This window comes from Rhamphochromis sp. 'chilingali' (genome assembly GCF_963969265.1).
Source record: "Rhamphochromis sp. 'chilingali' genome assembly, chromosome: 4".
Lineage (NCBI taxonomy): Eukaryota > Metazoa > Chordata > Actinopteri > Cichliformes > Cichlidae > Rhamphochromis > Rhamphochromis sp. 'chilingali'.
Genome location: NC_137948.1, coordinates 25,707,035 through 25,734,571, shown reverse-complemented (window position 1 = coordinate 25,734,571; position 27,537 = coordinate 25,707,035). Strand labels below are relative to the sequence as shown.

Genomic DNA, 27,537 nt, shown 5'->3' with positions numbered 1-27,537 from the left:
TTTGGTGTTATACTTGTATTTAACTCTCAACTCTATCCACGTTTGACCTTTACATTGAAAACCCAGGGATCAGCCGTGCTGCTCCAACAGCTCCGTAGATGAAACAAATCGTGAACACAGGCTCTGTCAGATTAGAGGTGAATTATTAATAATAGGAAATGACTCATAGGGAGTGTTGTGTTAGTTTTCCTGAAAAGAAAATGCTAGATGTTATAACCACCAATAACAGGAAGGACAAATGGGCTGCCAACGGAAATGCTAATTAGCCAAAGGGGATATATTATTATTGTTTTGCAATTTGACCCAAGTTACTCGGCTGAGGTCACAGTACAAAGAAAATATCAAACAATGTTTTATCAGAAAGCAGAGCTGGTGTCTGCTTCTTATCTGTGTGTTGTCTCCACTGTGCTGCCTTTAGCCTGTTGAAGCTGAACGGCTCAAAAAGACAGACAAAATAATAAGAACAAACATTTTAAGATGTAGTGTCCTTTAAGATGGTGTTGTCTCGAGAGCAACAGGCTGCTGCAGCCCGTACGTATCGGTAATCACATTCAATGGATAATCGCAAAATCAATAGTTGACTGGAGACAATTAGGCTGAACGGAAATGCTGACCGTTCCTGCTCTAAATTCAATGAAGTGGCAAACAATCTCACTGCTACTCTGAAAAGCAAAAACACTGCTTATGTAAACAAGTGGCACACGGATTTGGCATCCGGGTGCAGATTTGATCCTAACCCCGGTGAAGGTAAACATCCTTCTAAAGGAGGACTATTTCAAGTCGCTGGCCCAAGGCTGAGATATTATCATCACTTTACTCTGACAGCCCTGCGTGTCCAGACTTTCTTCTCTTCTTGCTAATAGGTTAAAATTAATGGAGTCATAATCTTTTTTTATTCCAGGCATTTTTTAAAATCATTGCACCAATTTATTTCTTTGTTTCTGTGGGACAGTAAAGCCCCCAGATTGGGACTTTCTTTATTAGAACAATTTACACGTTTTATATATCGGTCTTCACATATTCATACATTTATCGACCGGCTTCACTCGCCGAGTGTAGACTTGAGATTCAATCTCGCTCATCCTTTTCTTCATCTGCCTCTCTAATCTACTCTCCATCACCTATTAGGGCAAGATTTATTAAACAGAGCAAAACAGCATCTGAGTGCATTCACCAAATAGTGCTAACATTCACTACATTTCACTGTGTGTTATACTTGTATAACTATGCATGTGACAAATAAAGAAGCTTGAACCTTGAACCTAACAGGTGTGTTTAGTTTTACAGGTGATTAAGAAAAATACACAAAAACCCAAAACTGTAAACTTCGTGCTTGATTTAAATATTCTCCTCCTTATATTTTGCACCTTAACTCCCAGAAATACAAATGCTACACAGTAGGTCGCAAAAATCTGTGAGTTCCCTCCTCTTACGCGCAATCTTAGGATTCAGTCTCAGTTTGAAGTCTCATTTTAAGTCATTTTAAGTCTGCGATGCCGTTATTGAAAAAAACCCTGTGCTCTTACTTATGCCTCCTATCTTCTGTGACATAATCGAGGCATTCAAGTTATTTTATTGTCCCATTTATTTCTTTATTTCCAGATTAGATTCTGTGCCAGGTTTCAACTTACACTATTTAAGATATAGAATCCACTTTTCAAGGTCTTATTTATCAAGAACTTACCCCAACATTATGGACCAATGTGCCAGATGTCATGCCTCACCTTGTTTGTCTTTTGCTTCAGACTGCATAATTTTTTATGGAAGGTTTTAGGAACCCAATAACAAACTGACCACTTCCATTGCTATATTTGGGGGTTCCACTTGTTCCCCAAACATACCTTGCTTGCATGCAAACATCGCTTTTGGTGAGATCTTTCTTCCTATTGTTTGTGTAGGTCCTCAGTCATTCAGGTCGTGGTAGTTGAAGGATCTTGAAAAAGAACTTGACTTAAGTTTTGAAGACCTCTCACCTAAGAGGTCTCTTCAGTTGCATCCTATTCCCCTGGAAGTCCACTAATCCCACAGTTATCTCTCTTTATGCTTTAAGGATGTCATGTCATTTCTTAAAACTTAAAGACTGTTCTGCTAAGTTTGATCAAAAATTGAATTCTTTCATTCATTATTTTAAGTCTTTACCAACTCAGAGTACAGATTAACCCTTATATATAAATAAATATATAGATTAAAAAATGAATTAAAAATAAATGGTGAGTTGCAATGTGCCATGTTTACCGGGCTTCGGTGGGTGAGAGCTCTTTGAAGTCCTCCAGCGTGGGTGACACCTCGAGCAGCTTCTTGTAGAGAGCCAGGGGGAAGTGGAGGTCCACCACTGTGGCGTTATAGATGGCCAGACCGCAGATGATCCCGATCAGGTGGAACCAGTTCTGCTCTACAAAACACTGGAGATGCACGCAGAAACATTATTTTCCTGTTGCCTTTCTTTTACCACTTCTCTGTGGCTGAAATCTGAGCAGAGTCTTTGGTGGCATCATGTCAGCTGGCTCAACGTAACTCGACAATTTCTCACATCCCACGAGCTGAAAAATGTTATACGGTACACCAGCAGTAAATTCACACTCACAGAACTATACAAATATGAAAAAGGTACCTTTCTTCTTAACTCTAAGATATCAGAGCTTCGAGGTAAATATGCTATCATAAGGATAGAATAAAGCCAAAATATGGAGATTAAAGTTGTCATTTAAAGTAAACAACTGCCAAAGCTTCTATTACCTCTACAAAATTGTGTAGACGAGTTAGTGAAATCACACTTAAGAATCAGCTTTAGTAACAAGGAAAATTGTTTGTGTTTGTGTGCTAAAAGGGAATTTTTATGATGAGTATAAGGACGCTGAAGAGAAGGGGAAAAAAAGATAAAACTTGGAAGAGTTAGCCAGATTTGTACAAAATGAAAAAAACTGGCAATGGACAGATGTGAGGATGTCAATGGTTACACCCTCGTGCAAGAAAGAGACTGTATGTTGTATCACAAGGCACAAAAACACAAGAAAGCTGATGAAGCTGTTTCACTAACTCATCTACACAAAGCAGTCTGTAGAGGCTATGGCAGCCATGACAGTTGTTTGAATTGAAACAAACAGCTGGTCAGTAGATCACCAGTGGGCTTCATCCAATGATCGCTAAGTATGTGCCTAAAAATACACCAACCATTAACCTACCGAATAGTTGAGATATTCTGGAACAACATAGTGGACCCTGAAACCAACAACACCACCCCTCGAGCGCAACTCGCCACACCAGATCATCTTCCTCCATCTCACTCTATCCCTGACATCCTCCTCTGTCACTCCAACCCTCTGCATGTCCTCCTTCACTACATCCATGAATCTTCTCTGTGGTCTTCCTCTTTTCCTCGTCTCTGGCAGCTCAATCTTTAACATCCTTTTTCCAATATTCACTGTCCCTCCTCTGCACATGTCCAAACCATCTCTTGTCTCCACTCAACCTGAGATGTCCCTTTGGTGTACTCATTTCTAATCATGTCCTTCTGTCTCACTCCAAAAGAAAATCTTGACATCTTCTAGATTATCACTATGGCTGCAACTGTGTGTTATAATTATGTGCCAGAAAAGGAATCTTGGACTATATAAAATAAATGCTACTCTCATGCAAATACCTCTTACTTTTTTACTTAATAATTTTACAAAGAGTTAGTTTAAAAGGGGGGGGGGGGGGGGGGGGTGATTTTGACCTTAATTTGAATGACAGAGAGGTGACTGACTGAACAGAGCTAATATTATGTTGTTTCCAATCTCAGTCAGCATGACGGTCAAGGCTGAGGGACGAGCTCCCTTATAGAGGTGAGTGTTTTGTAAACCTTAGTGTTCCCACTGACATACAGCATCTCTGTGTATAACTGCAGAAACAGCAGCTCTTCTTCTTGGAAAAAACAGCAGCAGTCAAACAACTGCCAGTCCACATTCGGGTAATCAATTATAGGCCGACTGCTCTTTAGTCCAAAAAAAAAACAAAACAAAAAAACAAACCCAGACAAAAGAAAGCTGAAAGGCTTCAAACTAAAAGGAAAAGGTCAGTGGATTTATTGAAACACTGACTTCTCTTTTTGAGCAACAGATATGACTCGTCCATCCTGCGCATGTCAAAGAGACATTATCTCCAAGGGGCAAATTAGGCTGGACCCCACACAGCCCAGACAAGATGCTTCAAACCTAAAACAAAGCTGAGTGCAATTTACACACACAGCACAGGAGCAGTATGCTTACTAATTACTTAAATCTTCTTTCTTTTCTGACGTCACTGAGATCTCATAATATCATTATTAGCCTAAACGCTTTACTTCCCAGAAAACAGCTGAGCTAAAAGCCAACAGCACAGGCTGCTTATTGTCAGCAAGTCCAAATATGTTTCAGTCTGCAGAGTCACAGTATTTTTCTTTTTCTTTCAGAGGTAGAAAAAAAAAAGTGGACCACTGTATGCAGCTTTCAGCTTTGTGACTGAAATGCAATAACCCCTGTAAAGCATGGATTAGCTGTGCTACACTGTTGTGCATTAGGAATTAACCGATGATTTTAGTTCATATCCAAAGTTACTTAAACAGTTGTGTGTTTCTAAATTATCCATAAACTAAATAAATAAATAAGCTGTCTCTGATCTGTCTCTGATGTTTTAAAACACAGTCTCCAGATTAAGTATCATTTTTCTTCTGGATAACCATCTCAAAAGATGAAGTTTCCTATTTGAAGACATTGCAACTACTCATTCATTAAAACCTGTTCACAGCAGGTGCAGCAGTTGGAAAAGAGCTTCGTGTTTAACTGTCTGCAGCAGTGCGGCTCACCGTAATGCTTCAAGTTGAAGGTAATATGCTAAAATTAGACTTAATTATATTTAAATATACTCGATAAATACTTTAACATACTAATTCCACTGCCTGTTAACTGTCAACCAGGGAAACTCACTTTATCTGAGAACCAGAGCAGGTTGGACTCTTTGTAATGAGTGAACATCCCGTACACGGGATCCATCAGCTCCTTCAACAGCAGCAGGAAGAACTCTTTAGTTACGCCGCCTGCGTCTACGGCCTCCTCTCCATCAAAGATCACCTGGAGGGAGGAAGAAGCAGATGAAAAACAAAAACAAATCTTCGCTTTGTCCAAGTTACGCCTCCGGTGAGTGCCGCCTCTCACCTTGAGTGGTTTCTTGAGGTCCACGTCAGAGTACATGGTGAGCTCACGTAGTGTGTCGCTTACTAAATGGCTCCTGCGCACATGGAGCACCAGGTAAGGGTTCCTAGCGAGGTGGGGTTCCAGTGTGAGCAGCATAAAGACATTGTGTAGGTTTGCACCGCTTACTGCCATCTTGGTAACGGACACAGGTGGAGAGAAATGGATGAAACAATGTTCACATGAGAACGAGAACAATTAAGAAACATTTGCTGACACATAAAGTCTGTCAGCAGCGGATACCTGCATTTGCAGTTCAGCATCAGTTTGCAGCATGGTTGTCTTGGCTTTTGCGTTCAGTATGAACGGGTAGGCACACAGGTTTACTGCGGGAAAGTCACTCTGCAGGGAAAACAGAATGAATGCTTAATAAACCATCACCATTTAAATGAATCACATTTATCTATTATCATTTATCTTAATAACTGAGTCTTTAATTCAACTACCTGTGAAGGGGATGATCCCACTTTCTAAAAATGAGAATGAAAGAAAAGTCATCTGATCAAACCTGACACTTGAAAAATAAAAAGACATTTAAAAGTAGAAACGAAGAGATTTTTAAATTCCTTCCAATGCCCGAGTGTTGTTTATGAAACAAGTGGGCAGCAAGAAGAGACAAACAGACCTGACAAACACAGATGCCTTCCCAAAAACCTATCCCAAACTCAGTACTCACAATCTCAGCTTTACTCAGAAACCATTTGAGGTAGTCTTCCTGGATGTCCACGAGGCTGGTGACGTCTGGGATGTAAAAGCGGTTGTACTCCACGTGTTGTGCCTTCAAGTTTACCTGGTAACATGGAACAAAAACCTGCTGATCTCCAGGAAATGTCACAGTACACGGCAGACTACAGATTACCGAGAACCATCTGACCGTGACACAAACACTTCCTTCTTGGATTGTATTGCCGAACAAGCACAGCTGAGAACAGCGAGTGTCGTTTGTGAATACCTTGTGGAGCTTTTCCAGCAGCCGAAGAGTTGCAAGAAAATAGTTCTCATAGAACATGGGCACGAGCACCGTCTTGCCTCCTGTTAGCATAAAGACAACAATGCTCTTGTACATGTCGACCATTCGGGTGAACACGCTGCCATCCACGATACACCACCAGTTGTCTGCAGAGACATAAAAAGGAGAGGAAAATAAATGACCTCAACCAAATACACCATGATATTTTATGGTGGACTCAAGTAGCACTGAGGTTGTCAGTTTCTTCTATGATGTATTGGAATTTCAGGAATTACACAATAGCAATGCTTCTGTTTTAGCAGTCAAATGAGCTTGCAAAGAAAAGCGTCTGGACTTCTTTAAGTTACTTGAAGACGTTTCACCTCTCATCCGAGACGCTTCTTCAGTTCTAAGGTCAAATGGTGGAGAGTCCCAGATATAAACCTAGTGGGAGTAACCCCCCACAGAGGGACAAAAGGACCCCCTGATGATCCTCTAATCGCCTGAGCCAAGGTGTGAAACTGGGTGTGGGTCCCAATCAGCCAGAGTTTCGGATGAGTTACTCACCCGAAACTCTGGCTTCTCGGATGAGAGGTGAAATGTCTTCAAGTAACTTAAAGAAGTCCAGACGCTTTTCTTTGCAAGCTCCTTTGACTACGATGACCTGGATGACTGAGAACCTTCACAGACATTCTGTTTTAGCACTTAAATAATTTAAAGCCACTTCATTAGATACACCTGTTCAACAACTTGTTAACACAAATATCTTATTAGCCAACCACAGGGCAGTAACTAATTAGGGATGTACGCAAGTTCAAACTGAGCACTGAATGGGGAAGAAAGATGATTTAAGTGACTCTGGACGTGGCGTGGTTGTTGTGCTAGATAGGCTGGTGTGAGTATTTCGGAACCTGCTGATATAATTTGAATTTCCCATATAAATATCTTCAGGGTTTACACAAAATAGCCTGAGAAGGAGAAACCATCCACTGAGCAGTAGTTCAAAATGTTTTGCTGCCAAAGACCAAAGAGCAGAATGGCAAGACTGCTTCGAGCTGACAATAAGGGCACAGGAACTCAAATAACCACTCGTTACAACCAAGGTATGCAAAAAAGCATCTTTGAACTCACAATATGTCAGACCTGGAAGAAAATGGGCTACAACAACAGAAGAACACACCAGTTGCTACTCATGAGAGTTAAGAACAGGAATTTGAGACCACAGTTCACACAGGCTCAGACAGAAGACTGAAACACGTTGCCTGGCCTGATGAATCTCCATTTCTGCTGTGACATTCAGATGGCAGGGTTCAAATTTGGCATGAACAACATGAAATCGTGGCTCCATCCTGCCTTGTAATGACAGTTCAGGCTGGTGGTGTGGGGCACATTTTCTTGGCACACTGTGGGACAGTTAGCACCATTTGAGCATAGTTTAAAGCCCACAGCATACCTGAATACTGTTGCTGATAATGTCCATCCCTTTATGACACAGTGTACTGTCCCTTCTGAGGAAGCAGCAGGATAACGCACCACGTCACAAATGTCAAATCATCTCATCGTTTTTGATCATAGCAGTGAGTTCGCTGCACTCAAATGGACTCCACAGTCCAAATCTCAGAGCACATTTGCGATGTGATGGAATGAGAGATTTTCATCATGGACAAATCTGCTGAAACTGTGTGACATTACCGTGTCAATGAGAACCAAAATCTGAGGAATGTTTCCAGCACCTTGTTAAATCGATGCCATGAAGTATTAAAGCAGTTATGATAGCAAAAAGGGGTCTAAGGTGTAACTAATAAAATAGCCAGTGAATGTATGTTTGTGTGGCGTAGACCAGACATGCATGAACAGTTTTACGCAGCAGTCGGTCACATGTGCAGAGGTGAACAAACCTTTCTCCAGAGCGCTTTTGTCACTCGTCTGTATTATTGCAGCAGCACTATGAATATCTTTGAAAGTGTCAACAACATTTTATGAAATATCATCCAAATATTTAAAATAAATGCACGAAAGTAATTTTCAGGACCCACCAAGAAAAAAAACAAACATTATTATTATTAAACTGATTCATGTGGCCACAGACTGAAGACTAAACTAGCAGACGGGCTAGTAACTGACCTTTACCTCTGTTAAAACCCCTAGTTTTCCTCAAATATCAGTAGTGAGTTCAAAAATCCATATGAGCCAGGCTCTTTTTTTTTTTTCTTTTTTTGTGTCCCGTTTGGATCTTTAGCCATCAGAATTGTTGTCTTAAGGCCAAGAAAGATGCCAAGCGGATTTATTTTACCAAGTGGATCATCGTGGCCTTGCCATATTGGTCCATTTGATTGACCTTTATTATAATTATGAATTTATTTTATTTTCAGTTGTTACAAACAGGACAGACATGACTGGGGGATAGGACAGGGAGAAAGAATGAAAGAAAGAGAGGGAGAGAAAGAAAACCAAAGGGGAGAAGAGACGGTGAGAAGGGGGGGAAGAAAGAAAAAAATAAAAAAAAATAAAAAGCAAAACACCTGGGTCACCTGTATGGAGAAAAAAAACAGAAGAGAAAGCAGACAACAAAGAGCAACATAATAAAAAAAACAGCACCATCACAATAAACTAGCTAGCAGTAGATATCAGTAGATACTAAATAATAAACGATATTGTGCAGCACGCAAGATAGACAGCGCACAATGTGCTTTGAGGCAGCAGCCAAGAAAGCTTTAGTCCGCGTCTGTGAATACCCGTGTGTACACCTGTGTGCATACCTGTGTGGATCAGCATGCTTGCATTCCAAAGGTTTCTCCATGTAATGATCTGCTAGGGAGTGTGGGGAGCCACAGCCCTGTCCTTTATGGTATGAAGCAGGTATGGAGGAGATCAAAACTCCAGACATCCAGAGGCCCCCAGAACACAAGAGACCAAGGAAGACCAACAGAGGGGCAGCCGCGCCACTGTCCCAGTAAGAGCTGAGGAGAGTCCCAGATGAGGGCTCACTCAGCAGCCGCGGAGCAGAAGCCAGGGGGAGTTGCAGTGACGTGCCCTGAGCTCCGCCGGCAGCCAGCTGTGCCTGAGTGACCGAGCCCCAGGCCGAGAGGCCGGGGGCACCCCACCTCCGAAGTGGCCCGAGCGAGCCCCAGGCTCCAGGCCCCGATAAGCGGCCGCCAAGGAGTGAGCCGGTGTGTACCCGGACGCCCACCCCCAGACACAAAGAACCACCAACACACCGACACCTGAGGGAGTCCGCCACTGGCAGGGGAAGTGGTGGTGGGTGGAGATAGGCCTCCCAACCTTGGAGGGCCTGAGATGTCCCCAGAGAGGTGGCGTCTGACACCCAACCTGACATATAGACACAGACATACAGGCACACACAGATACAAACATCCATTCCCACCCTCATGCTCTCATATGCACTTACTCCACACTCAACCAACGTGGAGACAGACATAAAGAGACGCTGTACACACGATCACACTCCCCAAGCGTACTCTACGAACCGGGTCTAGGTACCCTTGCCCCTGGAGGGGGGAACTGCACCCAGACCCAGGTGGTGTTACCCTTTCCCCTGCGGTGGGGAGAGGCAGACCGCCCCGACTCCGCAGCAGCAGGGAGGCCCCACACTCCAGACCGCAGTCGGACGGCCAACTCCTCCTAGCCCCCCCGCTCCAGCAGGCCGCAGAGAACGGGGGTGAGAGAAGACTCCACACCTCCCTCCACCCGCTCATTGTAGTGTTGATGCATGTGTGTTCTAAGGTGCAATTAAAACCCAGGAGGGCATGGAGCTACCTGCCAGAGAGCAGCAGGTAAGCGCATAGTCCCTCCTGCTAGCCCATATGAGCCAGGCTCTAATGTTTGAAGATGCTGTGAAAATATTGTTGTCCGGGTGGTGTTTTTTTATCTGTTGCTGACGAAGCACACGTAGCACAGATATGGACGAGGATACCGATATATTCTAAACATCAGCGTAAGCTTAACATGGTGGGACATAGCACAGAGTTGCTGAGCTTCACAGTTCTCAGTTATCTCCCAAAGTCAAATCTGAATGAAAAACTGTATTCAGTGTGGTCGTGCAAATGTAATACCCAATACTTTGCTGGGGTTGGCATCTAGCCGCAGAATAGCCATTGCTAGGGGTATAGTGAGGCGGATGTAGTTTTTGGAGTCCTGCAGGGCCGGGTACTCTGACAATATGAGGTAGATCCTCATGGCCTCGACATCAGGAGGGGAGCGTGGCAGCTGAGGGATCAGCAGGCTCTCAAAACTCTTGGTGGCCTAAACAAGAGAGAGAGGATGCAGACATTACACCCTCTGTTTAGTTACACTGCTCAGAGAAAGAAGATTCATGTTAGAGACAAAATGCAGTCAGAGAATTATTAGGGTTTTACTGTTTTTAAAAAAAAAAAAAAAAAAAAAAAAGCTGAATGTGATGGGATATTTTTATATTTCCAAACAAGCTGGATGAATGAGGCAGCAGCGATAAAACGTCAGTTGCTAAATTTTGCAAGAGGTTATTTAGTGGTTGGGGAAAGAGGCCTCAGCCTGTATCAATCATACTGAGGCCACTTCAGTCCCAAACATAACATTAGTGCGCCAATGTTAGGAGTCGTCAACCAGTTCTCCATTTTGTGCCATGGATCTGTGGCAGAACTTGATTTACTTTCAAAACATGGATTTTCTTTTTTTTTTCCTTTTTTTATTCCACCAAATAAATGGTTACAAAGCAAACCCTGCATGTATTAAACCTGCATCATTAAGGAGCCAAAACACAAAGCGTTTCAGACAAAAATCACTTTCTATCACATTCATTGATACCAATTTCTATGAAAATCACTATGGATTTAGACGTTGGTGACCTACATACAAACAATGAGGTTTTAATTTGGAGTGAGCAGCTGATTTTCAGCAGCAACATCTACAGCCAGAGGCACAGGGGTTCATTAGGATTCACGCAGAACTCCTTCAATTCCTGAGATTAACTGTTTGACACTAAATCTTTCACAGCTCTCACCAGCTTTGTCTGGTGACAGTTACGTTACATTCATTGCTTATGAATCCACTTTATGTGTAATAGCTTAAAAGGTAATTGATTAGGTGATTAGAGTAAACCAAAACTTGTATACTATTTTCTTTAGTATACAAGGGATAGCTCAGTAGGTAGAGTGGTGGCCCCATGATCGGAAGGTCGGGGGTTCAACTCCACTGAACGGCTACCCTGAGGTACCCCTGAGCAAGGTACCGTCCCTACACACTGCTCCCTGGGCGCTGCATTGGTGGCTGCCCACTGCTTCACTGGGTGAATGGGTTAAATGCAGAGGAACTATTTCCCTATGGGGACTAACACATACACATTATTATTCATGCTTCTGGTCAGATAAAGAAAGTCAGACAACAACAGGAGCCATTATCAAACACATGCACCATGTGTCCTTAAGAGACATACAGTAAACTGGGTTTGGAGGTTAGAAGCAGTACCTGCTCCATGAGTTCAGAGAAAGCTGGTTTGCTCAGAGTCTCAAACAGCATTCTGACAGAGTTGAGATCGATGCCTGGGATCTTTGGGTTGGTTTTGAAATGGGTATCATCACTGAGAGAAAGCAGATAAAGAAAGATATAAGTGAGATCTCAGCAAAGGATAAAAAACAGAGCTCATATTCAGGGAATTCGTGATAAAGCTTTGATGGAAAGTTGCTTTGGATTAAACACAGGTCTACTCCAAGCTGTCATCCAGCAAGTCAGCTGTGAGTCACCTTTAGGTAGGTGTGATAATACTCACTGCAATATAAGCAATGGTTAAGTATACATGCAGCCTAAATGTATTTACGTCTATCCCTAAGCAGATCTCTTCTTCTGCCTGGGAGATGACGAGAGTGAGAACCAGTTGATAAACACACTCGCTGCTTCGCCTTAAACAACCCTCAACATATCACTGACACTGAGCATTAAAGATTTAGCTATCTGTAAATGCCATCTTCCTTCCCTATAGGCACAACAAGACAAATACTGACTGACACAGTGGACTGATCCCTAATGGCAACTATTTACAGCACTGTAGCTCAGGTGGCAGAGCAGGTCAGCCACTAATCAGAAGGTCGGTGGTTCGATCCCAGGCTGCCTCCTGGCTGCATGCCAAATATCCTTGGGCAAGATACTAACCCCGTGTTTGCCTACTGGTGGTGGTCAGAGGGCCTGGTGGCGCCAGTGTCCAGCAGCCTCGCCTCTGTCAGTGCGCCCCAGGGCAGCTGTGGCTACAACGTAGCTTGCCATTGCAATTGTGTGAATGGGTGAATGACTGTAGTGTAAAGCGCTTTGGGGTCCTTAGGGACTGAGTAAAGCGCTATACAAATGCAGGCCATTTACCATTTACCACTCAGTCAGATTAGACGAGATCCTGTGGTGACTGTTTGTCAAAGAGCAAACAGTGCTGCAGATGGTGCAGCGGTTTGTGCTACAAAACTACTGAGTCACAGCAATGACCCATTAAATTCAGAGAACTCTCTGAGCTTAAAGCACCATCTGAGCAGTTTTGGGTCCCAACTGTGATGCTAATACTTCCTGTGCATGGATGTGCTCTGAACAACTGCAGCAAATCCCACAGCTGTACCTAATAAAAGGAGATACAAATACAGTTTTTATGGCTACATTTTTGGGAAGGTTTTCATGTTATTAACTAAGGCAGAAACTAACATTTATTTCCATTTAGTCAGACAATTAGTACAAGTCTGTCCTCCTGTATTTCATATGCACTACTTACTTACTTTATGATGGATGTTACTATTTGTTTTACCTCCTGTGGCATTTCAGTTTTTGAAAGATTCATTTTTCACGCATGTGTCTGTGAGGCCTTTTTTTCCAACCCGGTGACCTCTACAACTCATTCCCAGGACGCGATAAGTATCTGCTGATTAGTTTGTCCTACATACATCATGATGTCAACACACAGGTTGATGGACTCGCACAGATCTCGCTAACCAAACAGATAGCATCTTTCCCAGGCCTGACAATCAGCTGGATAAGATGATATGCATTGATTTGAGGGTATTTGACAGAGAAAGTACATCTTTGTGAGTTGATCACACGGCATGCGTTTCCTTCATTTATGGCACACACCTGAAGGGCTTAAGAAGTTACTCTGTGATGAATCTGTACTAATAAAACGCTAACAGATCCTTCTTGTTTCCTTTTTTTTTTTAAACCTTTGTTGGGGACTGTGGTGCCCTTTTTTGTCCTAAAATACTGGGAGAGTTTCTGTGGCAGCATTCAGTGGAAAAACTGCAATTTTGATGTCGAGCGCGACTGCAGTTTGTGCCATCTGTCACCTGCCTGAACCAAGGCCAAATATCCTGAGCATGTGCTATTTTTGGCTCAGCACAGTAGCGATACAGACGTAGCACACGTGCAGCACATAATTGTACTAACTATTTTAAATATGTCATGCCTGTCTAACATAAATCATTGTCACATTTTCAACCTGCAGAAATCAAACACTTCTTCTAATAATAACACAGACAGTGACGGAGAACGAAGAATAAAATATCTGGTCATAACTTGTCATCCAGATGGTATGCATGCATCCAAGTTTTGTTTGGCAAATACTGACTAAATCCTGCACTATTAAGGTGGGAACTTAAACATTTTTATCACCTCTTAATTAATTATTTCAGCTCTTCTTTACACTTCGCATTTTGGTGCTATATCTTATTAACTGTTAAATGTTTCCTCCTCAAGGTCAACACTGTCTTCTTTTTCTTAAAGGTGAAAATAAAATTACAAGTCTGACTTAAGTAAAAGTAGCAAAATCTAATTTATATGAAGTACCTTTTCTAAAGAAAAAATATCTTGTCTATGTAGATTCACTAATACTCTTAGCACTGTAAGCTTTTAGAAAAGCTCTTAGAAAAATGTAAGCTCAGTGGTGTTTTGTCTTCCACTGAAGGTTTTTGCATTAATACATGCAACCGTGCTCCAATATAAAACAAGTCCTGACTGCACTATTTGTGTATTTCTCATATTGATGCAGGTGAGGTCTATGCACCTTTGGTCCAAGAAGCTGGCATTCCAGCACGCCGTCGACGACAGCTGAACTATGACGTCACTGTAAACGAAACACACATTACAATGAAAATGTAACGGGGGAGACTTTCCAGTGATTAAAGTGAATTAAGCTCTGTGTGTATTTGTGTAAACCAATTATATATGAGTCTACATTCTATCTTATAATCTAAAATATCTGACACAATACCCTTTTATCGTTGGCTTACTTTGTGATGCTAGAGTCTGTGTTGTACATCAGTTTCAGCCTCAACGAATTCAAACTTTCATAATTGATTGGTGAGAGACTTTTGCCAATATTAATCACTCTGAAGTCTTCCGAGGGGACAGAGGTCTGTAGAGGGGAAGACAGAGAACACATAACACCACTGTTACAAACACGGAAGACTTTGCTTTGGTCCTTTGCAGTCTGTGTGGGAAAGTTTGATCTGGGTTGCGTCGACAAAATAAAGAGGCCACGCCTGAGATGGAAATGTTTTGGCTAAGCGCTTTACATCTTTATCAGCCTACGTTCCTGACAGTTTGCTTGAAAGTTACATTTTTTTAACCAGATAAAGGCTCCAAATACAGAGTTCCATCAACTGAACTGGTTAAAGCTGAGACATTAACGCCACCCTGTGGTGAAACACTAAACCTAAGTAACACAGACATGATTGCTTGGAGTTTTTGGATGTGATTGCTTAGAATTATACAGCGTGCTGCAGGAAACTAAGAAGCATATGTGTGTCACATACGGTTAATCATTTTTTAATTCCTGATGGTTTTTAGAGTACATCTTTGATTTTCAGTTTCACATTTCTCTATATTTTTAACATGAAAATAAATAACAAAGCATTTATGTAATTCATGAAAATTCAAACAAACAATAACAATGGTAAAACTGGAAGTAAGTATATATTTTTAATTTTAAAAAATGTGATATTTTAGTATTAATCTTTATGAAATCACATACCTGCTCATTAGAGTACAATAAGAAGCTATGGTCTCCTCCACAGATGATTTTGGTCACGGTATACTGTTTTGATTCTAATTAAGAAACATAAAAAAGAGATAGACACTGAACATAATAACAGGGAATAAAATATATATATTTCACACTTTAAATCACTTTAAACTGCATGTGTCTGTAAAGATTCCTCACCTTGAGAAAAAAGATGATACACAGTAATGAAGGATAAAGAATAATACACTGTGGAAGCATAAAGCAATCATAAAGCATTTGGCTCAAAAGCTCTTCTTTGTGCTATTTCAATTTGATATACATGGCAGAATAAATTGTGTTCTTGCAGTCTCCTTACAATATATATATATATTTTAAATCTCTGCTGTGACTCACACCCCCTAGCCTACATTACAAGCAGATTGCAGGATGATTTCTGGTAAATCCAACAGAAGACACTGCTGTGCAAATACAAGCTGTTTTGGCTGAATACCAACTATCCTCTTGGTTGTTTTGGCAACAGCAACTGGAGCCAAATCAGAAATACCTCCGCAAGACAGTGAAGCAGCAGAGTCTAGCTGGACACTAACAAAGCCCACTGTATCGTTATCAGTCTGTTCTTTCTGTTTTAAGACTTCGTAAATTGTAAATTCTCTCAAAGTTCTCCATTGTCTTCAAGGAAAAAATCGGAAACAAGGTTCCCAGGACCATAATGGTTAGGCCAAATAAAACTGTAACATTCACAGCTGCCTGCCTGGATTTCCACTGCAGTTACCAGTAAAGGCACAAACAGGAAACATGTCTAACAAACGTGAGAAGTGGGAATGAGGCACTTTTAAAAAGGCATTCGGTCACAAGCATATAGGGACTGATCGGCAAGTCCTCTGCTTACCTCTTCTATGGAATTTTCCAGTCAGGAAACTGGCCTTGACAGGAAATGGGCTTCTGGCATCCCCCAGTATTCCTGTTCCCAGCTGGCCATGGCTGTTACAACCAAACGCATATACCATGCCAGAGGAAGGCACGAACGCCAACGTGTGGTGCCTGGCAAAAGGAAAAACCACGAAATGAAGAAACTCAAAAAAGTAAATTTACCACTTTGATAGTTACACATTTACAGCATTAGATATGCAGTTAACATTATCAAAGGTACCTTACAGCTCTCTGATTTAACATGTTCAGTTTAGATCAGTTGTTTTTGCAGCAGATATTTTTTAATTATTACTAATGTTTATATATTTTTTTAATTTGGATTCTCAAAGAGAAGTTTTGTTCTAACGGTCAAGAGGATAAAAGAAATAACTGAGCAAAAAAAAGATGCAACAAATGTCTGTGGCTGGAAGCAAAACAATCAAAGCTATTAACATTTAAGGGACAAGGTAACTTTCTATAAGTCTTTTCAGTATTCCTTTCCCATCAGGTGTGGAGAAAATACTAAAACAAAATAAACAAAAAAACACACACCGTACAAGAGAGTTAAAACTGCGGCTTTCTGAGAGTCAAAAAAAAGTTTAAGCTTCATAAACATAGACTTTACTCCAGTGTTGTTTTACTTGGTTTCATGAGATCGTATGGGTATAACCAACAAAAGCCCTCTGTAGGTTTATCAGAGACAGTACCTGCCACAGGTGATTTGGGACACCTCGGTGCCCATGAGCTCCAGCACTCGTCTAGGTAAAAGCTCACTATTGGTGGAGCCGTGACCCAGCTGACCCCACGAGCCATCACCAAACGTAAACAAGCCGCCATCCTGCCGGGAAGAGTAAACACACTGACCTTTTCCGTGCTTTTTTCCATTTAAGAGGGAAACTTTATGCATAGTCTTGCACTAAAACACTTATGGCACACGTTAGGTGGTAGATTAAGATAAGATGGGGTTAGACCGTGTGGTTGGAATAAGACTCAGTTTTTAACTCTGTATTAACAGAGTGTTGTGTAAAATAATATAAATCTCTTGCACCAATTTTTATGGCAGCTAAACAAGAACGACCTAACAAAACAAGACTTTATAATATCTGGTTGCATAATATCTGTTACTAGAAATGGCCAAAATTAAACATCCATATGTAAAGCATGTACAACACAGTTAAACATAAATCATACCTTTGTCAAGGCTGCTGTATGTTCATCTCCACAGCTGATGTAAACAACTTTCTGAGATCTCAAAAATTTGATGTGGCATGGGACGGCACGATCTGTGGAAGGCGACAACACACGAGCAAGTCCACACTGTTAAACACTTCAACCAGATGAGTCCACTCAAATTAAGAAGATGCTGGAAAACACTTAAACTTTTGCATTCTGATTTAGCACCATAATGGCAACTAAACTAAACGTGGATATGTTAATTAATTAAATTATTTAATTATTTAATATTGAGGATCATTTCCATGAAATGTTAATAAATAGATCTCTTCTCCAAAATGGTGACCTCTAACTACTCATAAAACAAAAAATGAGCGTGAGAGCAATCAAGCTCGTTGCCATTGTTCCACAAACAATGGCAACAATACCGTTTTGCGGTAGATTTGCTGCTGTTGTCCTGTGGCCTGACCCAGTATTGGCCAAACTTTAAATGTCAGGTAGACATCTAAAGTTTGACTCTACAACACTTTGGTATCCGGAGGAGTTCATGGTCAACTCCATGACTCCAAGGTGCCCAAATCATCACCCCTCCACCACCGTGCTGACAGATGGTATGAGGTGTTTATGCTGACATGCTGTGTTTAATTTTTCCAAATGGTGCTGTGCATTATGGCCAAACATCTGCACGTTGGCATAATGATAAATGGTAAATGAACTAGTTCTTATATAGTGCTTTTCTCCTCTAGCTGACCACTAAAGCACTTTATACAACATGCCTCATTCACACATTCACATCCATTCTATGCTTAAGTGCTTTCTATGTGACATTCAGAGACACAATAGAAATAGAAGCTTCCTATTAGTAGATGACCTGCTCTACCTCCTAAACTACAGCCACCCCAACGGCCTCATCTGTCCAAAGGACTTTATTCAAGAAGTCTTGCAATTTTCTCAGATGCAACTTTTCAAACCTAAGCTGTGCTGTCATGTTATTTTTAGAGAGAACAGGCTTCCTCCTGGTAACCCTTACAAATAAGTAGAGGTGGGAATCACCATACATCCCACGATACGATATTATCACAATACTTAACGCACGATACGATATTATTGCAATTTTTTTTTAATATTTTGCGATATTCAGATTCTGTACATAAAGGTAAACTTTATCAATATTTATTTTATCTAATATCAAAGTCTCACACTCAGTCTCTCATTTCAGTCAGTTTTATTGTTGACAAACTGAACGGTTTGTATTACAGTCTAGTCCAACTTAACTGAATGCAACCATCTGGTACAATTATAGCTATTCTGAACTTTGAAATTTATGAAAACTATGCAGCCCCTTCAGCAACTGAAGAATTTGAAAGTAAATTAAAACAAAATATAATTTTACATTAAATAAAAAAGTTTTAAACTTAATTAAAATAAAACATGTCTTAAATTAAAATAAGTAAACTGTCATGTTTATTGCTGCCAAAAAAAAAGTTACACACATTTGGACAGTGAAGGAATGTCAGGATTCTTGCTCAGAAAAAGGATCAACATGCTCTGAAGTCAGAGCATGTTCCAGTCCACAAAAACTTTTTTTGTAACAAAATATCGATTTCTGCTGTCCCTGTATCGATACATTATTAGCAAACAAAATATCACAATACTACACAGTATCGATTTTTCCCCCCCACCCCTACAAATAAGCCACACTTGTTCAGATTTTTTCTATTTGTACCATCATGAACTTTACAATTACCTGCTAATAGAGGCCTCTAGAGTCTGAGATGTAGCTGCTGGGTTTTTTGCAGTTTCTCTATGTATTGCTCAGTTTGAATTTGCTGAGACGTCCTTTCCAGGGAAGATTGTGGCATTGTGTTAAGACGTGAATGCTTCAGATCAGAAAGTGCCAAAACGTCTGCTTTGATAGCGGTACTCACACTTGACAGTCATTATTAATTATTAATAGTACCTAGCTGTTACTTAACCTCTAAAATATTATCAAAAGAGTACAGGTGTACTTAGTTTTTCACAACACCATGTGGAGTACTGTGAAAACCTTTTTTTTTTTCCAAGCGCGAATAAATTGATAAAAATGTGAGACACAATATTACGTAAAGATTTATATAATTTGCATGAAGCTCTACACTCTGCATTATATCATATAACAGTCGCTGTTCTTTCTAACCAGGTGATTATTACCTTGTTTATCATTAAGGCCCAGTTGTCCAGCTCTGTTTTTGCCCCAGCCAAATACAGCTCCAGACAATGAGAGGGCAAAACTGTGGTCTCCTCCTGCCGTTATTTGTGCCAAAGGAATTCCTGCCAGAGACTTTAGAGGATGAGGGAACAGCTTGCTGGGCTCTCCTTTCCCCAACCCGAGCTGCCCGCTGGTGTTCTGGCCCCATGTGAACAGCTGGCCATCTGAGAGGAAAAACGCACATCATGAACTTTACCTCACATCAACACCAATAATGAACACAAAATACAGGGCAGATGTCTGTTTTATAGAGTGGCTATATTTAGAGCTGTTACAGGGTGTGGCTCAGACCTACATATTGCCAAAACATCAACAACACCAAATGTTTTCATTTATAGCCAAACTTAAATCAAGTCAAAGCTTACACCAAACATAAATAAATACACAACTTTTCAGGCTGACAGATAAATCACAGACCCCATTATCCTGTTAGTATTAATACATGAAGCTATGTGTGTTTAGCCCCAAGAAGCTGTGGTTCAACATCTGATCACATTTCTTTGGACAAAAAACAGTCAATTTAAAATCTCCCATAATGCAAAACCATTGCATTTTCTCAAACTATGCTCTCCTCCCTTTGCAATCACATATTTTAATGAAAATATTATGTCTTGAGTCCTAGTCATGCTAACCTTGATGCTGATGGTTGACACTTTGTTGTTACATTGATAAACACACACACTTGTTCTCCATCATTACTGCCTGGTGATTGCTCGTAAAACACCCTTGACCATGTGCAAGTTTCACTCAGATCTGACCAATACTGTTAAGGCTTAACGCTTCTAGTGAACTGTGGACGAGCGGATAGATGAGCTAAAATTTGCATGAAGTGAATTTAAGAATTTATGAGGGTTTTCTGATGCCATACATTTCAGCTCGATTGGACACAGTTGGGATCCAACATTCAGATCGTGAACAGTGATGAGGTGTTATAAAGAAATTGTCTTTCACACCTCTAGAAAGTGCGATGCAGTGCTGATTCCCACACATTACTTGAGAGATGCGATGGTCACACAGTCTTTTGACCAACCTAGGATAAATTTAAAAAGAAACAAAAACATTTGTTTATCAAGCTAAAAAATACACATTTAAAACATTTCTTGTTTAAGTAGATGATGCATGAAAAGGCTGGGAATTCCAAATAATGTCAAACCTGATGTCTATTGTCTTAGCTGATTATAGGCCAATCACAACCTTCCTAACCTGCCTTTTTCAAAAAGTCTTGAAAGAGTAGTTGTAAAACAGCTAACTAATCATCTGCAAAGAAATTGTTTATTTTAAAAGTTTCAGTCAGGTTTTAGAATGCATCAGATTGCAGAGACAGCTTTAGTGTAGGTTACAGATGGTTTTCTTATGGCCACTGATGGTAGATTCCTGTCTGTGCTTCTTCTAAACCTCGGTGCAATGAGGTTCGATGACCATAATTTAATTACAGCGATTAGAGCATGCTGTAGCTATTCAAGGTGGTTCGAATCACATCTATCTAATAGACTTTTTACTTGCTATTTAACTTTTATTTATACAGGTAGCCCCATTGAGACTCAACATCTCATTTACAAGAGAGATCTAATTCAGACAAACTTCGTAAAATTATAACACTTCAATTTGTTCATGTTAATTGGGAGTCCTCTTTACACACAAAGGTGAATTATGGAGTTCTACAAGGTTCCACACTAAAACCAGTTCTGTTTATATTATACATGCTTCCCTTAGGCGAGGGGTGTTGAAATCCAGTCCTCGAGAGCTACTGTCGCGCTCCTTCTTCCGACACACCTGAACCAAATGAATGACTTGTTACCAGGCCTTTGCCAAACTTGATGGCATGCTGAAGGGGTAATCCAATCATTTGATTCAGCTGTGTTGGAGTAGGGATGGATCTAAAAGCCGCAGCTCTTGAGGACTGGAGTTGGACACCCCTGCCTTAGGCAAAACATATATTTTCACTCCTATGCAGATGATGCCCAACTTTATCTATCCATGAAGCCAGAAAACACACACAACTTAGTGAAACTGCAGGAATCTCTGAAAGACAAAGACCTGGATGACCTATAATTCCTAAATTCCGCTACAAACTAAGGTTAGCATACGTGGCCCTAAAAAAAAAATCTTAGAAATATGTTACTATATGCTTACTCTAAATGGGATTACCTTGGCCTCCAGTAACACTGTGAGGAACCTTGGAGTCATTTTGACCAGGATGTTTTTCAATGCACACACTAAGCAAATATATAAGAACTGCTTTCTTCCTTTCGTGCAATCTCTTTCTCAGATTGATACTGAAAAACTAGTATTTATTACTTCTACGATGCAGTATGGTAATTATTGATCTCCTAAAAACTCACTGAAAAGCTTCCAGCTTTTCAGTGAGTTTTTGTCACGAGTACTGACAGGGACTAGAAAGAGCATATTTCACCCATACTGGCTTCTCTTCACTGGCTCCCTTTTAAATCCATAATAATCGGGTCCCATTTTATGTTAAAGACCTCATAGTACCGCATCACCACAATAGAGCACTTTGCTCTCAGACTGCAGGCTTACTTTTAATTCCTAGAGTAGTTAAAAGTAGAATGGGAGGAAGAGCCTTCAGCTTTCAGGCCCCTCTTTTGTGGAACCAGCTTCTAGTTTGGATTTTGGAGACAGACACCCACTTTCCTTTTCAGATTAGGCTTAAAACTTTGCTTTTTAATCAAACTTATAGTTAGGGCTTGATCCAGTGATCCTGAATCCTCCCTTAGTCATGCTGCAATAGGCCTAGTCGGCTGGAGGCTTCCGTGATGTACTGAGTGTTTTTTTTCTCTTACCATGTGTTTTTACACTAATCTTCATTAAATCATTAGTTATTAATAATTTCTTGCGCTCTTCCACAATGTGTCTTTCTCATGTCATCCTTCCCTTACCCCCAACTGGTCGAGCCAGATGGCCGCCCCTCCCTGAACCTGCCTCTGCCTGAGGTTTCTTCCTGTTAAAAGGGAGTTTTTCCTTCCCACTGTCACAAAAGCGCTTGCTCATAGGGGGTGATCTGATTATTGGGATTTTCACTGTATTACTGTAGGGTCTTTCTCTTACAATACAAAGTGTCTTGAGGCATCTATTGTTGTGACTGGGTGCTATATAAATAAAACTAAGTTGAACTGAATTATGAAAGGCTGCTGCATACAAAATACTGACTATTAAACTATCTCGCTGAGTATATGTTTACATGGGGCTTCTTCTCCTCCACTATAACACTGAGGTTAGTCTGAGTAACCAATGGATTAACAATGAAGATGTCACTGTAGTTTTTCTTTCTTTTTAATAATGATTTTGTGAGCATATAGATATAAATATATTTCTGATATATCTATTTAGTCTTAGTCTCTTTTGTCTGCTTTCTTCCCCTCATAAACTTTCAGTAAATTGTCTATTAAAAATAAAATTGTTTGTCAGGGCACTAATTGCTTATTCTAGAAAACGTTTTGCAAACCACTTATTACAGTAAAATCCCATTTTCCCAGTATTTGCATGTGAAAGACTTACAGGAAGTCTGTGACTAACAGTTTTCAAATAGGCTCTGATAAACCTGTCTACGTCTGCACGCTCTATGGACACACTTAGCTGTGGCAGTGGCCAGATGTACGCTGTACAAGTAGGTGCTAGGCTGCTGGTAAGTACTGTAAGTTTTCCTACTGGCATGTGTAATTCTGTGTGGCCAGGCTAAACCCTTCTTCCTATAAACTACACGGGCACCTGGGAATTCGAACAGTCGTCTCTGTGGTCCCCAGTCCCAGCTGTCCCCCATCACCAGCTCCCCAGGCAAACAGTTGACCCTGTTCATTCACTGCCATCGAATGCCCCCGACCGCATGACACCATCGCAATCTTTTGGGTATCCAGAGCCCCAACAACCTCTGTGAAGAGATGACAGGTCTACAGTAGAGGTCTTTTCATTACTTTTACTCTTTACCCATTTGTTTTTCAGTTATAAGTCTAAATATTTTAAACTACATGCTATTTATTATACAAGTATTTATTGTACACAATAATACAACAGATCCAAGAAACATAATATACACATTTCTTCTGAAAATAGTATATTATTAACTGCACTGAGAAATGCTGTGTTGAAGCACGTGCAAAAAGGATGTGTGGGTGAGACTTTGCAGTTGGTGTTGGTGGTATTCTGCTAAGGACCAACTAAGGGTTAGCTGCTTTAGACAAATTGAAAACTCAAAATAGTTGATAATGTGGTTTTAAGTGAGGTAAGACTATAGCATTTAATCAACAATCAACATTTTTAAGCTTGTTAAAAAGATTCAATAACATAAACATAAAATGATAAAGGCCTTATAACAAAAATATAATTATGCCAAGTTGGCCCAGCATGTTATACAACCTGTGAGATAACATCCCAGAATCTATGCAGTGTATCTAACTAAAGATGTGGATGGACATACTTCAAATAAATCTGTGTATGATTTTTAAGGTCCAGCAATTCTTGTATTTGTTCAGGGCTGTTACAAGTTCACCCACATGCCATAACAAAGAACATGTAGAACACATTTCCACCCACATAATACCAACACAGACCCATCATGTCTGCAGTCACTACCATTTTAGGAAAAATGCCCAAAATGTGGGTACACGAATCCTTTCTGTTTCATGTCAAACTCACCTAATGATGCCCAATTCCAGCATACAGTCATGCTGCTGTTACATGAGTGTCTGTGCTTTTTTTTAAATCCTCAGTCATCCTGCTTCCACATCAGATAAAAACACAACAGCCACTGAACCTGCTAAGACTTGCAAAAGACATTTCACTGCATGCTCAGTCTTTGTAACTAAGCATCAGGGTATTTTTCTTCTCCCATATAAAATATTATTGGTGTCCACTAAAGAGCTTTTGGCTTATACTAAAGGAAAATAACCAGGTCTGTGATTTCTTTAAGTTTTTTGAAAGTGGAGTTTAATTTATTCCAGTTTAAAATTAATTATTATTTATCAAATGGCTGAGGAAAAAAAACTTTATATAAAACTTTCTATTATTTGAGGCAAAACATAAAACAGACTCTTTAACTCAAACAACTATGTGCAGACCAATCTTGCTCGTGTGCCTAATCACTCATCATAGATAAGTTTTAACCTTGGTTATGTGCAACTAAGTCAGCCAAACATCACTAACGGCCCAGAATTTCACCATCAGCCCATGCCCATTTGTATAACTACTTTAATTGATTAACACTTTTATTTAAACGTAAAAGATGCAAAATAACGAGCTAGGTTTTTAATACATAACTCCACTATAGTTGAAGAACAGAATACAATTTGACTTTTTTATTAGACCATCAATTCACCTCCTGCTTGTGCAGCCAAACACAGACAAAGACAAATCATGCCAAATCAGTCCAAATTCAGGCACATGCTCAAACATACTTGCTATGTTGTTCACCAGGGTGGTCCAATCTGGTGTTTCCAATTTAGAGCTTACCTGGGGAAGTCCCTGCTTTGTCATGACCCAGCTGTCCCCAGCTGTTAGAGCCACATGTGTACACACTGCCATCATACATAAGAAACACAGAGTGTTGGCTTCCACAGGCGACCTCTTTCATTCCCCTGCCACTGAACACATGACAGTTCCTCGGCTCAAACACAGGGTTCTTCTCCACACCAATACCCAACTGCCCATCCTTGGCATTCCCCCAGCACAGCATGTTGGTGAAGGGAGAGGAAATGAGCACCGATGTGAAGAGGCAAAGAGAGTGACAGCCAGATGGAGGAAGACTATAATGATCAAGCTCGAGAGCAGGCCCGCTTTCGCCTCTTCATGTAAATTCCAACCCTAGAAGCAAAAGAAACAGCGTGATTATGCATATTTCTTCGTAAGGAGCTGATTACTTTGCTCCATATGTGAACTCTTGACAGTTTTTCAATTAGGGAACAAGGACGGGCTCGGAGGTTGCTGTGGGTGTGTGTGACAGTGATGTAAGCATGATGACAGAGGAACAGGCAGTGTATTTAAATAAACCCTGTCAGTGTAATCCTGGCTTAAGCAGCTCCAAGCAGTCCCGCCTTAATGTCCAGCCTCTTCTAGCACAATAATATTACCAACTGAGTAAGCCAGAAAATACACAAAAGAGAAACGGGCCAATAGAGAGTATGCTTTACCTCACAATGTCCCAAAAACGTGACTTTTAAATATTATACATTTTCACTGTTTAAGGTGTAAATCGTAACTGGGATAAACGCCATATAAATATTTTTTATTAATACTATGAGTTATATCATTACAAGTATAACCTATATTACAACCCTGCAAAAACTAAACTGAATCACCTCTGAAAAAGGTGATTCAGAGGTGATTCAAAAAACACCTCTGAAAACAGTTGTGATGAGAGGATGCGGGCACATGTATTAGAAAGCACTAATTTACCTGGGAGGGTGGAGGAAAATATAGGGAATGGACCAAAAGCCCAGGGTGACCATCCTTATCGCAGTTAGTAAACATTAACTAAATGTTACATTAAATTAATATTAGCTATACATTATAGCTTTGTTTAGCATGCTATAGCACACCAGTCTTGGCTGTGAGTTGCTCCCGTGTATTACCAGTGCGCTATCATTATTATTATTATCTAAACACTGGTAGCTCGATGTGAGATACGCTTAGCTGTATATTTAGCTGTATTTTAAGTGTCAGCGGCTGCTTTATCGTTTGTGAGGACCAGCACGTTAAGTCAGGTTAGCTTCCTGACCCGTGCTGTGTGTACATTACAAACACATCCTGCAGCAGTGGCTAAATGTCCCCACTGACATTACCTGAGTAAGTTTGTTAGCGAGCCTGACAAACCACACAAGCCGTTATAGTTAATAGCTAACTAACGTTCGCAGGCTAAAACAGCGCTGGCTGTCAGTCTTATAGCTAAAAAACAGAGACCCGCTGGCTAGCCGATGAACACAACCTAAGCACAGCGGCGCTGTTTTACAGCTGGGTGGTGCAAAATTAAAACAGTGTGTTTACCTTGACAGATGCATTCTGAATTTGGGCGACTGGTTTCGGTTCATCAGCCCAGAAAACAAACGAGGAAGTGCCACAGCTGCTTACGTCACTAGACGTTATGGGCAGGAGACAATGTGATTGGTCCGCCGAGCATGGGGCTCTACCAATGGCTGTGTCCGAATTGGTGAATGCCTACTAGCGTAACAACAAAGTCCGTGAACATTAAATCTATTGGTGTGGCTATTTTATTTTCCCAATATTTAATACTTTTTTACAAGCTTTGTTTAAAATGGCGGAGGCTCTTAATTTTAATATCTGAATCATGTCAGCATCCCGTCAAACTAAGTCTTTTAGGTGTTATGTTTCACGTTTGTGTTAGGTATTGGAAGGTCCTGTGATGTTTTTTATGTGAGTGAAGTTGCCCCCCCCCCCCCCCCCCCCCCCACCTTCTTCAAATCCAACAAAAGTGGTCCACAATATGTACGTCTCCCACAGTGTGTGTCTGACAAGGTAATCAGCAACACAGGGGCACCACAAGGGACTGTCTTTTCTACTATTTGTTTATAATGGAGCATTGTAAGGAAAGATAATTTCCCCTAGGGATCAATAAAGTAATATTATTCTAATTCTGATGTACTGTCTGAGTACTTGTGTATACATTTTCTGCAGTTTTATGTATTTATTTCTACTTTTTCATTGCAGGAAAACATTTTGTTTATTTCACTAAATGTATCTAATAACAGCGTTATGCACATATCAGAACCTTGACATAATGTCAAATTTTGAGGTTTGACTTTTTTTTTTTTTATCCAACTCATCCTAGTTAACGACTTATCTTCCACTTTTACCCCCAGGTATGGAAAGAGTTTGACACACTGGCTGTATCCCAATTCAGGGTCTGCAGCCTTAAAGGCCGCATTTTAAGGCCAATTACGTCACAGCGACACGACGAAGGCTGTCCCAATTCAAAGGCTGCTCGAAAATGCGGCCCTCAAATGCGTCCTTCATTTCATTGAATTTTAAGGATGTGGCGGTGGACTCCGTGGCCCAACATATCCCAGAATGCATAGCGCGGCAGTGGGTGTGGATAATTTTG

At 40.6% G+C, this 27,537-nt stretch overlaps 1 protein-coding gene across 3 annotated transcripts in view; it reads right to left on the bottom strand.

The window, feature by feature from the left end:
* The window catches only part of herc3 (HECT and RLD domain containing E3 ubiquitin protein ligase 3), a 37,107-nt gene extending 10,566 nt beyond the window's left edge, over window positions 1–26,541 (bottom strand). The window contains exons 1-20 of one of the 3 annotated variants that reach the window (XM_080881620.1): window positions 26,463–26,541; window positions 24,933–25,283; window positions 23,196–23,355; window positions 20,423–20,499; window positions 19,412–19,633; window positions 17,240–17,331; window positions 16,756–16,886; window positions 16,029–16,180; window positions 15,149–15,222; window positions 14,406–14,530; window positions 14,180–14,239; window positions 11,620–11,731; window positions 10,230–10,419; window positions 6,160–6,323; window positions 5,884–5,997; window positions 5,654–5,677; window positions 5,451–5,549; window positions 5,172–5,342; window positions 4,944–5,087; window positions 2,236–2,402 (exon numbers count right to left, since the gene is read on the bottom strand). In XM_080881620.1, the coding sequence (XP_080737746.1) occupies window positions 2,236–2,402; window positions 4,944–5,087; window positions 5,172–5,342; window positions 5,451–5,549; window positions 5,654–5,677; window positions 5,884–5,997; window positions 6,160–6,323; window positions 10,230–10,419; window positions 11,620–11,731; window positions 14,180–14,239; window positions 14,406–14,530; window positions 15,149–15,222; window positions 16,029–16,180; window positions 16,756–16,886; window positions 17,240–17,331; window positions 19,412–19,633; window positions 20,423–20,499; window positions 23,196–23,355; window positions 24,933–25,155 (2,501 nt within the window). In that variant the 5' untranslated portion in view covers window positions 25,156–25,283; window positions 26,463–26,541. Of the gene's footprint in view, window positions 1–2,235; window positions 2,403–4,943; window positions 5,088–5,171; window positions 5,343–5,450; window positions 5,550–5,653; window positions 5,678–5,883; window positions 5,998–6,159; window positions 6,324–10,229; window positions 10,420–11,619; window positions 11,732–14,179; window positions 14,240–14,405; window positions 14,531–15,148; window positions 15,223–16,028; window positions 16,181–16,755; window positions 16,887–17,239; window positions 17,332–19,411; window positions 19,634–20,422; window positions 20,500–23,195; window positions 23,356–24,932; window positions 25,284–26,462 lie in introns of those variants that run through there. The other 2 variants (XM_080881621.1, XM_080881622.1) reach the window with 2 other exon arrangements.
* Window positions 26,542–27,537: the final 996 nt, after the last annotated feature.